At 36.8% G+C, this 13,529-nt stretch overlaps 2 protein-coding genes across 7 annotated transcripts in view; one reads left to right on the forward strand and one right to left on the reverse strand.

Annotated features, from left to right (window-relative positions):
- Window positions 1–4,056, forward strand: part of SCYL3 (SCY1 like pseudokinase 3) — a 45,087-nt gene extending 41,031 nt beyond the window's left edge. For both annotated transcript variants that reach the window (XM_032161037.2, XM_032161034.2), the window contains 2 exons: window positions 134–834; window positions 1,324–4,056. In XM_032161037.2, the coding sequence (XP_032016928.1) occupies window positions 134–834; window positions 1,324–1,383 (761 nt within the window). In that variant the 3' untranslated portion in view covers window positions 1,384–4,056. The remainder of the gene's footprint in view (window positions 1–133; window positions 835–1,323) is intronic.
- Window positions 2,013–13,529, reverse strand: part of FIRRM (FIGNL1 interacting regulator of recombination and mitosis) — a 57,420-nt gene continuing 45,903 nt past the window's right edge. For 3 of the 5 annotated variants that reach the window (XM_032161026.2, XM_032161027.2, XM_032161030.2), the window contains 7 exons: window positions 12,618–12,740; window positions 11,338–11,433; window positions 7,293–7,406; window positions 5,489–5,593; window positions 4,750–4,830; window positions 3,180–3,299; window positions 2,013–2,323 (listed from right to left, as the gene is read on the reverse strand). In XM_032161026.2, the coding sequence (XP_032016917.1) occupies window positions 2,126–2,323; window positions 3,180–3,299; window positions 4,750–4,830; window positions 5,489–5,593; window positions 7,293–7,406; window positions 11,338–11,433; window positions 12,618–12,740 (837 nt within the window). In that variant the 3' untranslated portion in view covers window positions 2,013–2,125. Of the gene's footprint in view, window positions 2,324–3,179; window positions 3,300–4,749; window positions 4,831–5,458; window positions 5,594–7,292; window positions 7,407–11,337; window positions 11,434–12,617; window positions 12,741–13,529 lie in introns of those variants that run through there. The other 2 variants (XR_004249276.2, XM_032161028.2) reach the window with 2 other exon arrangements.

Genomic DNA, 13,529 nt, shown 5'->3' on the forward strand with positions numbered 1-13,529 from the left:
CTTTTGTTTAGTATGCATGGATATTTCCAAGTAATTAGATCTGTACTACTACACTTCCTTAATGCTATCCTTCCCCTAAATGTAGTTCTTACCTTTAACCAGTATTTTATGAGAATAATTCTTTTCCCTACAGGTGATCCATTTTCTCAGCCTATTAAATTTCCCATAAATGGACTCTCAGATGTAAAAAATACTCTGGAGGACAGTGAAAACTTCCCATCAAGTTCTAAAAAGTCTGAGGAGTGGCCTGACTGGAGTGAACCTGAGGAGCCTGAAAATCAAACAACTGTCAACATACAGATTTGGCCTAGAGAACCTTGTGATGCTGTCAAGTCCCAGTGCAATACCTTGGATATGGAGGAGTCATCTTGGGATGACTGCGAGCCCAGCAGCTTAGATACTAAAGTAAACCCAGGAGGTGGAATCACTGCTACAAAACCTGTTACCTCAGGGGAGCAGAAGCCTATTCCTGCTTTGCTTCCACTCACTGAAGAGTCTATGCCTTGGAAATCAAGCCTACCCCAAAAGACTAGTTTTGTACAACGGGGGGATGACCCAGACCAAATCAAGCCGCCAAAAGTGTCATCACAAGAAAGGTCCCTTAAGGTTCCATCAGAACTTGGTTTAGGAGAGGAATTCACCATTCAAGTAAAAAAGAAGCCAGTAAAAGATCCTGAGATGGACTGGTTTGCTGATATGATCCCAGAAATTAAGCCTTCTGCTGCTTTTCTTGTATTACCTGAACTGAGGACAGAAATGGTCCCTAAAAAGGATGATGTCTCCCCAGTGATGCAGTTTTCCTCAAAATTTGCTGCAGCAGAAATTATTACTGAGGTGAGTACGTTTTATGGAGTAAACTGTGCTACTAGCTTTAGGATTTCCCTCATAGGTCCTAGTTGCAGTATCCCATTTATAACAAGCAACATGCTATTTCCCCATCAAGTCAAGCACAAAATTAACAAAATCAGTTTCTGTCACTGGTATCTTTCCTTCCCCCAGAAAAATGTAGCAATGCTTAGTTTGTTTAATGAGCTATTGTACCCTTTTTATTTGAAAAAAAAGGGGGGGGTTAAAATAAGGATATGGTGTCATCACACTGATTTTTACTGGATTTTATGGTTTTTGAAAAGCTATTTTCCAGTGCCATGGTTTTATAATCCTACTTTTCAACTTTCTGTTAGAGCTCTTAAGTTATTTTACTTAGTACAAGGTAGTGTTTCAGACATCAAAAGATAAATTTTAAATTCCTGCTTTTTCAAATTTGCATGATTTTTGCATATGATTTGTTTCAGTGGGTTTTTGGTGTGCTTTATTTTGTTGCAGGGAGAGGCTGAAGGCTGGGAAGAAGAAGGGGAGCTGAACTGGGAAGATAATAACTGGTGACAATAGATGTGAGTTAAACTTTAGGAAAAAGGATTCCCTTTTTTTAAAAAAAATCAATACCTCAAAAGCAGGCTTTGGGACAAGAAAACCCCAAAGTGGCCTGCTTTTCCCATCCCAGGAGCTCATTATCCGGTCTGTGCCAACTGAAATATGATACTGACTGCGAGTGCTGGCTAAAAGCCCTGGGTGGTGAGGCTCACAGTACTGGTTTCCAGGAGGAAGAAGAGCCTTTGTGCATTTGACTGAGGCCAGTTTCTATGAAGAGCAAGTAGCTGAGGACAGGTTGAACTTACTGCTTTTTCCAGGACAATTCTGGAAGTAAAATGTAAGAATTCAAGCTGGTTAGCTTAATTTTGTGCCATTCTTTAACATAAGAGTAAGCTCTATTATGAAATACAACAACTTTAAAAAATTCTAGCTGTAAATTATATAAATGATTTTAAATTGCTGAGGTTTCCTTAGGCAGCTTATTTATTTGTTTACAGTTATACTATCTGAGTAAATGGTTCTTTGTGGACCTGGGCAGTTCCTGACTGTTCCACATGTAGTACATTGTACCAAAGTTCTTAATAAGAATATTCCCCACGATCCTGTTCTCTAAATGTCAAATAAAGATTATTTTCACTAGATTCAACTTTACAAAATTTGTTTTATATCTGTTTGTTTGTTAGAAAATGTACAGACATAAGTAAGTATTTTCAGTTGACAAAGCATCAAACCCAGTTCTGCCTAGTGATAAGTTTCACCCTAGAGTATGTACATAACGTTTTAGCTTATCCATCCTTTCTTGGAGCGCCTCCATTTCCATTAAAAGCCAGGCTGGAGCAGGACCCTTTTGGAGTAGTGACTCAGTTGCTTCCAAGGCCCCTACTATTGTATGCAGCGCTGAACTGTACTCTTCTTCCCAAGGGAACTCTTGACGAGCTCTTTTTGCATAAGGCTGGAAAAAAAACGTAAGTAATATCGTAATATCCATTCTAAATATAAAGAACCTTCCTTTTGGACTGGAGTAAAGCTTACATGCAAATTTTATTCTAGTAATTGGATCACAAGGGTAGGAGGATGCACCCCAAAACCCCTACACAGTCATCTAGAAAAAGATGTAAAGGCATTTTGGTTTATCATAGCAATTCAGAGTGCTACTACCAGTGTCTTAGTTTGTATGTGGTATACAACAAGTATCCTGTCCCAAAGGGCTCCCAATGAGAAGTGCTGCATAGTCCAAGCTTACATGTCTTATAAATAAGTTCATAAATGTATTTTCTTTTTATGAGAGTTTGACTAAAACTTATCAGAATGTTGTTCTTCATAAATTACTACTATACTAATTACTATACTAATAGTGCTTAAAACAATATTTTGAATATCCTTACTGATGTCAAATTCTGCCTTTTAATGGGTAGATGTGATCTTTAGATACTGCCTAGAATTATTAGGAGACTCATTTGATTAATAAGGCAAGGAATCAAACTAAACATTTAGGAGTAAGTTTCTTTCATTTTCTTCTGTGGTTCAGTAAAAACTGCATTTATAGCATCACTGGTACAATATGTAACTTACTTCCCTTAAAGGTTACTACCAATAATTCAAACATACTGAAAATATATTTGATATGGTGTAGTCCCACTTCTGAATTTTAAAAGCAACTACCATAAAACAGAATTTTACATGTCTAGATCTTATTTGATTTGAAATTCAACATGAGGCTGGAAACCACACTGGTTTGTTTCATCAGTAAGTAAAAAGGGCAGAATTTGCCTTGTTAAAATTTGGCCCCCATTGAAATCAGCCCATACCTGTAAAGATGACCTCTTTGCTTCTTCTACAGTCACATTAGCAAAGGGTTCCCAGAAAATACCTTTTTCCTGTTTCACACGTTCCACTTTGGCAGCTTCAGTTTCATCTACAAACTCAGTCTGCCAGGGACCATGAAAAACCAAGCAAACAGAAACATGTTAGCACTCTACTAGATATGAAATGGCCACGTAATTTGTGTAAGTGCTGAGTGTTCAACCATACTAGGCAAATTCTGGAAGTCACATGGACTGATCTATAAATACTCAGTATAATCTGGATTAAATCACTCTACTGTATTCTTCCTTACAAAAAAGTTATAGAGTCGTCTTTGCAGGAAAAAATGATAGTCTGCTAACCTTTACTGTATAAGCTAAGAAACTGGCAACAGCAGTGTATACACATGTACTTAAAATCCAGCTTAGATGTAATATAAGTAGGCCAAGTGTGGTGGCTCATGCCTGTAATCCCAGGACTTTGGTGGGAGGAATGCTTGAGCCCAGGAGTATAAGGTTACAGCGAGCTATGATCACACCACCCACTCCAATCTGGGGGACACAGCGAGACTCTGTCTAAAAAATAAAGTTCAGTGAGTCAAGTGGGCCCATTCCACCTAAAAAAAAAAATATGTAATATATGTAAAATATATAACATGTGCATCATTACATGTAATATATAAAATAATTCAGTTTCTCCTGGTAGTTTAAATTTGTGGTTTAACAGTTCCACTAGTATTTCAATTAACTATTATTTCCTCATGCTAAGTTCCAAAGTATGCATAGACATAGGAACCCTGTGATTCAAAATTTTGGTTTTAATTGTAAAAACAGGTCTTGGCTGCAAAGAGAATAAAAAAGCCATCCCAAAAGAAAAAAAAAAGGACCCTGAGCTTACCCTGGCTTGGGAGGCTGCCAAAAAAAAAAAAAAAAAAAAGCCATGCCTAAGTTATACCCAAAATATGGTAGTAAACATCCTCTCAGGCCTACCTAATGATGTGATCAAGTGTATTTAATTATGATTATTAATAGCTTAGGGATCCTCATTAGTCATCTCACTGCCTGGATAATCAGTGCTATTACACCCCAAACAACAGGCAGAGGAACTACAAGTATTCTTTTTTGAGACAGTCTCGCTCTGTCACTCAGGCTGGAGTGCAGTGGCACGATCTTGGCTTACTGCAATCTCTGCCTCCCCAGTTCAAGCAATTCTCCTGCCTCAGCCTCCCGAGTAGCTGGGACTGCAGGCACGTACCACCATGCCCGGCTAATTTTTGTATTTTTAGTAGAGACAGGGTTTCATCACGTTGGCCAGGATGGTCTTGAACTCCTGACCTCGTGATCCACCCGCCTTGGCCTCCCAAAGTGCTGGGATTACAGGCATGAGCCACTGCGCCTGGCCCCAAGTGTTTTACTTGTGTGGCCTCAATTGCTTAGTAAAAGTCTGTCAGCACTGTGCTGAGCACTGTGAAAAGTTTAAGCTAAGACAATACTCAGGTTGGTTACAGTTACATAATTTCGGAAAAAAAAAAAAAATAGGGCAAAGAATAAAACATGAGCCACGTAAAGAAAGTACCTTCTCCAGAAAGGATACAACTTTGTTCCTAGTTTCTTCAGAACTGAGACACTGTGGAACTATCTCTTCATGATTTGTTCCCTATTAAAAAATTAATGAACAAGACCAATTTTAACATATTTCAACAACTTTCAAAGACAAATAGATGAGTTTTATGAGCTACCTTAACCAAAAATTCATTTTAAATAAGAGTCCCAGAGGATCCTCAGAGGTGTAAACTCATGATTCCTTCAGGGTCCCTAAGGATAATACAAAATTAACTTCTGTACCAGTGTTCTAAGCTTTAATTACTCCTGCTGGGTCATACTAATGCTTCTGGACTCCCTTATGATCATAGGCATGACTATACAGCAAATGCAGTAAGAGTAAAGGAGCAACCCATCTTACAGGTTTAGGTTCATCAGCCTAACCCTTATGACTGATAGCACAAAATGAAATGTATTATCATTTGAGCCAAAAATACTATCTGCTGGAAGACTGTGTCTGTGTTTGTGTCAGTAGGCCTGCTGTGTATGCCTGTTCTGGTCCTTGTTTATTCAGAGGACCTTAGGAAATTCACTTCATTTGTCTTAAGCCTCATTTTGATAAGCTGTAAAAGAGATAATGAGTAATGTACCCTTCAGACAATTTTCCGATTGCAATACAGAAGCAGTTCAATAAATGTTTTGGGATTGTTCTGGAACATCTGAAATATTAAAATGGTTTGAAAGTCATTGTGATAAATCAGTTTTATAATTACCTCAGCAAACTGAGTAAATGCCTCCAAGGTATGTTGTTCTAGCAGCCAACTCCTGTCAGCTAGCAGTAAGGCAAAAATACAGGACAGGTTGGGCAGAATTCTGTCCTAAAAGAACCAAGCCTTATTATAATAGAGAAAAGAAACCATAATAGATAATCATAAAATAGCCATACATTCAGTAAGCCCAGTGTTGTCAAGTTTCCATAATCCTGTCCCAGGGGGCACACACTAAAACATATTAGGTAATGTCACTCTTTTACTCAGATCCTTCCAGTAGCTCCCTATTTCCCTCATAGTGAAAGCCAAAGTCCTCAAATGGCCTGCAAAGTCTTGCTACCTCTGTGTTAGCTATACTTACTTCCCTGAATATGAGGCATGCTCCCTTCTCCAATGCTTTGCATTTCAGGTTTTTACTTGCATGTCACCTTGGTGAGGACTTCACTGACTATATATCCCATTTCAAACTAGACCCCCACATTCATATTCCCTATCTTCCTTCCCTGCTTTATTTTCCTCCATAGCACTCACCACCATTTAATATACTGCACATATCACCATGTTGTTATTGTTTATTGCCTCTAAACAGGCTAACAGTGGGGATTTATTAGTTTGGTTCATTACTGCATTGCCAATGATTAAAACAGCACTGGATACGGCAAAAACTTATAATCTTTCCCAAATGGATAAATCAGTCAATCTCATTTCATAGCTTTAAATGCCTCCTATGTTCTGATGAATATCAAAAATTTCTTCAGGTCTTGACCTCACTCCTGGGAATATAGAAGGCACTGCGATTTCTGCTTATAAAACATTTGTTTCATAATTTCTCGGCCTGTGCATAGTCCATAGTGGTTCACAAATGAAGCAGCATTTTGGAATAGATTTATTTCATGGTAAAAAGACAGCTCAGATGCCAAGTGTCTTTGGATATTTTTGTCAAGAGAGTTGAAAAGAAGCTGTCAACATTCTATGCTTATCTCATGAAATATAACCTTAACATGATGGAGACAGATGGGATACTGTTAACTTATGAACAAATAAAGGAGCCCCTTAGAAATTAAATTTTTGGTTTCAAAGAGTTTAATCCACATGTTATGAGATACTGTCTATCATGTGTTTGCTTTAATTATGTAAGAAAGTTCTCATTAGTGAACTCTTTATAGTCGCTCCCTTGGAGATTAAGTGTCAATTACTAGAATTACTGAATTTTGGCTATAGTAATAAGGAAGGCGTAACTCTCAATTTATGAAGATCTCTTTGCTGTAAGTTCTTTAAATTGTGTACTGGCCTGGTAATATACATTTACTGAGGTTTTAAAATTCAGTAGATGTGTATTGCCAGGCTAGTGCAGTATAATTTTATAAATAATCCATTTGTCAGCTATACATACTTTGCAACATTTTCAAAAATACTGTCTTTAAAAACAGGTTCTCTTTCTTGGATAAAAAACGAAGAGAATAACTTTAATAAATTACCAAATTTCCTAATTACGTGCTGTTCCCTATAAGACAAATACACAGGAACTGTGTATTAGAACCCAACTGGAATAAGAATCTAATATGGTAGACTACAGCCAACTAATAAATTATTTGTGTATCAACATATATTTTTCTAAAAGAAAAGAACTTAAATGAGTTGTATTGTAAGTTATAAATAGATTTTATAATCTGTCTGGAACATAGTTTTTTTTTTCCAACTTTGTCAGTAATTGCAAAATTTCAGAAAAAGCCTAAAAATCCCTTAATCACTAACTCTTATAGAGATTTTGTTTTAATAATACAAGAACAGAGTTAAGCAATATTACCTGGATAGCTTCAGGTATAAAAAGTTTTCCTAGGGAAGATACAAAATCCAACATTGCCAAACGAACATAGTCAGGAGGCTCTAATTTAAGCAGTGAGGTCTGCAAAGTTACTACCTACAGAGGTGAAGACCAAAGAACAGTTATAAATAATACCAGTATTTTGTACAGACACAATAACTGCCTAAGATCTGGATGGAAATGTGGGGAGGGGAAACAAAACCAAACCCAGAAAAAAACAAACACACCACAGCCCCTGAACTTCACTGGCAGAATTTAAATAAGACAATCCTATGAACAAGTTAACTGTTACAGCATTATTCTTACCACACCCTCCTGCCTCCAACCACGTAAAAAATAAAAGTATACATGTTCCTGAAAAACCTTATATACCAAACCTTTAAAAAATATTGTGTACAAACACTATTTTATGGTGCTTTGATTTATTGCACTTTGAAGATACTGCATTTTTTTTTTTTTTTTTTTTTTTTTTTTTTTTTTTACAATGTAAGGTGTGTGGCAACTCTGTACTGAACAAGTCTACCTGTACCATTTCTGCAACAGCATGTGCTCACTTCATGGCTGTCACAGATTGGTAATTCCTGCAATATTTCAACTTGTTCATTAGGATTTTATTATGGTGATTTGTGATCTTTGATGTTACTACTGTAATTGTTTTGGAGCACCACAAACTGTGCCCATATAAGATGGCAAATATAATAAATTCTGTGTTGTGACTGTTCTACCAACAGGTAGGTCACCAGCCTCTCCCCCTCTCCTTGGGCTTCCCTATTCCCTGAGACACAATATTAAAATTAACCCTAAAATGGCCTCTTAAGTGTTCGAGTGAAAAGAATAATCTCATCTCTCACTTTAAATCAAAAGCTAAAGATAATTCAGCCTGGTGCTGTCAAAAGCCAAGAGAGGTGAAAAGCTAGGCCTCTTTTGCAAGTTAGCCAAGTCGTGAATGCAAAGGAAAAGTTCTTGAAGGAAATGAAAAATGCTATTCCAATGAACACGGAAAGTCTTATTGTTGATGTGGAAAGTTTTAGTGGTCTGGATAGATCAAACCAGCCGCAATATTCCTTAAAGCCAAAGCCAAATCCAAAGCCAGGCCCTAACTCTCTCCAATTCTGTGAAAGCTGAGAGGTGAAAAAGCTGCAGAAAAAATGTTTGATGCTAACAGAGGTTGACCCCTGAAGTTTAAGAAGCATCTCCGTAACACAAAAGCACAAGGTGAAGCAACAAGTGCTGATGAAGAAGCTGCAGTAAATTATCCAGAAGACCTGGCTAAGATCACTGATGGAAGTGGTTGCATTAAACAATATATTTTTAATGTAGAGGAAGCACCATTCTATTGGAAGAAGATGCTACCTAGGATTTTCATAGCTAGAGAGGTGAAGTCAATGCCTGGCTTCAAAGCTCAAAGGACAGACTCTCTTCTTGGGGGCTAATGCAGCTGGTGAAGTTGAAGCCAATGTTCACTTACTATTAAAAAAATCCTAAGGCCCTTAAGAATTCTGCTAAATCTACTCTGCATGTACTCTATCAATGGAACAACAAAGCCAGGATGATAGCATACCTGTTTATATCACTGTTTACTGAATATTTTTTGGCCCACTATTGAGAGGCCTACTGCTCAGAAAAAAAGATTTCTTTCAAAATATACTGCTCATTGACAATGCACCTGCTCACCCAGGAGCTCTGAAGGAGACGTATAAGATGAATATTGTTTTCATGTTTGTTAATACAACAATCATTCTGCAGCCCATGAATCAAGGAATAATTGTGACTTTCAAGTCTTATTGTTTAAGAAATACGTTTTATAAGGCTATAGCTGCCATGGATAGTGATTCCTCTGATGAACCTGGACAAAGTAAATTGAAAACCTTCTGGGAAGGAGTCATCATTTCAGATGCCATGAAGAACATTCATGATTCATTTGGAGGAGGTCAAAATATCAACATTAACAGGAGTTAGAAGTTGATTCCATCCCTCATGGATGACTTTGAGGGGTTCAAACCTACAGTGGAGGAAGTAACTGCAGATGTGGTAGAAATAGCTAGCAAACTAGAAGTAGATCCTGAAGATGTGACTGAATTGTTGCAATCTCATGATCAAACTTGAATGGAAGAGGAGTTGCTTCTCATGAATGAACAAAGAAAGTGGTTTCTTGACACATAACTACTGGTGTAGAAGATGCTGTGAACATTGTTGAAATGAAAACAAAGAATTTAGAGTATTACATAAACTGAGTTGTTAAAGCAATAGCAGGAATTGAGAAGATTGACTCTAATTTTGAAAGAAGTTTTACTGTGGGTAAAATACCATCAAATAGCATCACATGCTACAGAGAAATCTTTCATGAAGGGAAGAGTCAATTGATGTGGCAGACTTCATTGTCGTATTTTAAGAAATTGCCACAGCCACCCTAACCTTCAGCAACCACCATCCTGATGGGTTAGCAGCCATCCACACTGAAGCAAGACCCTCTACCACCAAAAAGATTATGTTTTGCTGAAGGCTTATATGATCATTAGCATTTTTAGCAATAAAGTGTTTTTTAATTATGTACATTTTTTACACATAATACTATAATACACTTAACCTACAGTATAGTGTAAACATAACTTCTGTATGCACTGGGAAGCCAAAAAATTCATGTGACTCACTCACTTTATTGTGGTGGTCTGGAACACAACCTGTAATCTCTCTGTGGTATGCCTGTATTTAAAATTCTATTGAGAGAAAAGGACTGGTAAGCTTTTTCTCTAACAGGCCAAATAGTAAGTATTTTAGGCTTTGTAGGCAACATGTTCTCTGTTACATATTATTTTTTATTTTGCAAACCTTTAAAATTCATGCCTAGCTCTTGGGCTGAAAACAGGAGGGCAAAATTTAGACAGGAGGGCAAAATTTAGACAGGAGGCCGTAATTTGCAAACCCCCAATTTAAAAGAATCTTGAGGTGAAATCTTTTATAAAGGAAGCAATACCTTTTGAACAATCTACTTATTTCGAAATTTTAGAACTTTATTTGGGTTTTTTAAAGGTAGGCACATTCTATCAAAATTATTGTATTTTTTCTAAAAGAATATTAGAGCTTTCAGAATCAAATTGTTGCATTCAATGAGTTAATTACTGTATTCTGACTCTTTATAACTTAGTAAAATCCATGTTATACATATGATATAGGACATACTTCTTATTGCTAACTTCTTCATATACACACCATTAAAAAAAGCTACTAAAAGCAAAGCTGTTACTAGTTTTATTCCTTTCTGTTCTACCACATACTGTGACAGGAATCATCTCTTCGATCATCTTCATAAATAAGAAGGGTAGTTTCTCCTCTTAACAGTTATTGTTTCTTTCTTACCTGACCCTGAGCTTAAGCTAACTCTTAATTTGGGGCGTCAATTCTGTCTAGTATGGACTCATTCCAAAGCCTCTAAATCACTTCAGTTTAGCTGAAGGGCTTTCCCATTTTCTCTGTCATCTTAGAACCTCCAAAAGAAAGGCACAGCTGAGGCACCACGACAAGGGTTCCCTAGACAGTGACCCAGGCTCTGCCTGTCCTAGCCATGTAAGCTGGAGGCCAAAGAGGAAATTCAGTAGTGCTTTTCTTTCAAAATAATTTTATTTTTTCAAAGAAACAATGGGTGCTATCTTTTAATCCACACTGGTTAGATTCCACATTCCCACAGCTGCTGAAATGCCTTTGAAACTGCTATGAATGCAGGGTTCAACACACGAACTGACTCCTAACCTCAGGGGTTTGTGGGGGGTAGTTAACAGTAATAACAAAAAGTATTGACTGCTCAGTATAGGGTGACAGAGAAGAACAGATAAAGGCTGAATTAACAGCACCATATATTAACAATACTGTAAGGAAGAAAGAGAAATGAGATATCCTTGATAAAGACAAGTCAACATATGACATAACAAGAGGAGGTTTAAAAGAAATATTTCTAGAAAGTTATTTTACATGATAGCAGTTTTAGCAACCTCCTTAGCAAACAAAGTATCAATTTGGTCATTATTCTTACCTGAAGTATCAGTTTAGGATCTAGGGTTTGAATGAAAAATCCCAACAGTGGAAGTAAAAGGCTGAATGTCTGTTGAACATAAGGTTGATCTGCTACCTAAGAAACACAAAGTAATTTTGAAGAAAAATTTTCAATCACATAAGAATTACTATAATAATAGCAAACTTTTATTGAGCACTTATTATATATCAGGTAATATGTTTATTGAGCACTTATTATATATCAGGTAATATGTTAAGTATTTTATATTTATTACCTCATTTATGCCTTACAAAACAGCTCTATGAGGTAGATATTATTACCTTCACTTTACTGATAAGAAAACAGGGTCAAAGAGGTTAAATAATTTGTTCAAGATCACATGGCTAGGATAAAAAGCAGAGCTGTGACTGAAATCCAAATTTAAGTCTAAAAGGGATCTAATTACTTGTCTGTCACTGAAAGGCTTGTATGTTCCTTAGTAATCTTAAAATTTCATTTCTCTTCTTCATAATTTTGGTTTACATTATAATATTGTAAGCTATATCCCCAGCACAGATATCCTGAATGAATACTGAATGATTTGTGAACATCAGGGAAAGTACTTGCTGAAGTCAAAACATTGCAGTAGGGCAATCTGACCATAAAAAACAATAATAAAACATTATCTGTAAAATCATTTCTATCATTTCCCAAAAGTATGGCTGTTGCCTTTAGCTTCCACTAGCTGCCAGAGGCCAATGTTAATTTCTACTTAGTCAAAGAAAACAAACAGGCTATTTATATTTTTAAACTAAGAAACACGTGTACAACCATGTGTGGGATGCATATCATTAGTTTTAGATCATCACTTGGCTTTTCGGCTTTTCTGGGAAAGAGAAATACAAATTAGCCACATCCATTCACTAGCCCTTTCCACCTTTAAGTCAGCTCACTCTCCATTGCCCAAAAGATTTATTAAAGGTCCTAGAATCACAGAAATAGGATACATTAACCCAAGACAGAACAGAAACAATAGGGGAAGAGATTGGGGGTGGGGGGGGGGAAGGGTATAACCAGTTAGGAAAGTAAGTAGATGGACTGCCATCACATTATGTATTCTAATTTTACTAATATAATGCTATCACACCCTGAAAGAAAGCTGCCTGAGAGAGTACAGATACTTTAAGTTCTTATAAAGGTCTACCAAGCACCCAAAAGAATTAGATACATTTTACTCTACACTGGAAAATTTCAGTACAATCCTCTTTTTTTGATATTTTCTATTTTTTGATAAGGAAAGAATCAGTTGCTTTCCTTACCTGTTTAATGTTTAAAAAAGCCCAAAGCTGACTCACAACTTCCATAATTGCAGTTTGTTTTCCTGTATCCAAAGCTTCACCAGCAGAATTACATATTGCAAGCAAAGCAGACAGTACTGTGTTCTAAAGGACAGAAACAGGAAAGGACTTGAGTTTAAACACCAGTCTAAAGCACCACCAAGAGCCCACTTACCTAGGTTATAAAAGGTACTTTTAACTCTTCATAAAAGTCCATGTAGAATAATACTTCTAAGAGCCAAAGCCATCTTTTCAGCTATTTAATTAACACAAGTATATATTAAAAATAATTTTCCTTGTACACAGAAACATGTGCTTTATTTTTCTAAATAAACTTTTTTTTTTTTTTTTTTTTTTTTGAGACGGCATCTCGCTCTGTCACCAGGCTAGAATGCAGTGGTGCAATCTCGGCTCACTGTAACCTCCAACTCCCAGGTTCAAAAGATTCTCCTGCCTCAACCTCCCGAGAAGCTGGGACTACAGGCACGTACCACCACACCCAGCTAATTTTTGAATTTTTATTAGAGACTCGTTTTTCACCATGTTGGCCAGGATGGTCTCGATCTCTTGACCTCGTGATCTGCCCGTCTCGGCCTCCCAAAGTGCTAGGATTACAGGCGTGAGCCACTGCACCCAGCCATAAACTTCCTCTTAGGGTGAAACGCTGGTAACCCAAAGTTACCAAATGGAAGCAGAAATGTACTTTAATAAATAGCTTTGATACAAGTGGTCAGTATAATCAAGCTAATTTATAATATACATCAACAAAAAGTTGTTTTTTCACATTACGCACCCAGCAATCTTTATAGGTTACTAGATTTTTATTTTTCCTGTTGTTTTAAAATTTTAAATGCCTCAGCAACACTGCATTTAATAAGCAAAGATAGTACTTAA

Source organism: Hylobates moloch, unplaced genomic scaffold, assembly GCF_009828535.3.
Source record: "Hylobates moloch isolate HMO894 unplaced genomic scaffold, HMol_V3 SCAFFOLD_8, whole genome shotgun sequence".
In the NCBI taxonomy this organism is placed as follows: Eukaryota; Metazoa; Chordata; class Mammalia; order Primates; family Hylobatidae; genus Hylobates; species Hylobates moloch.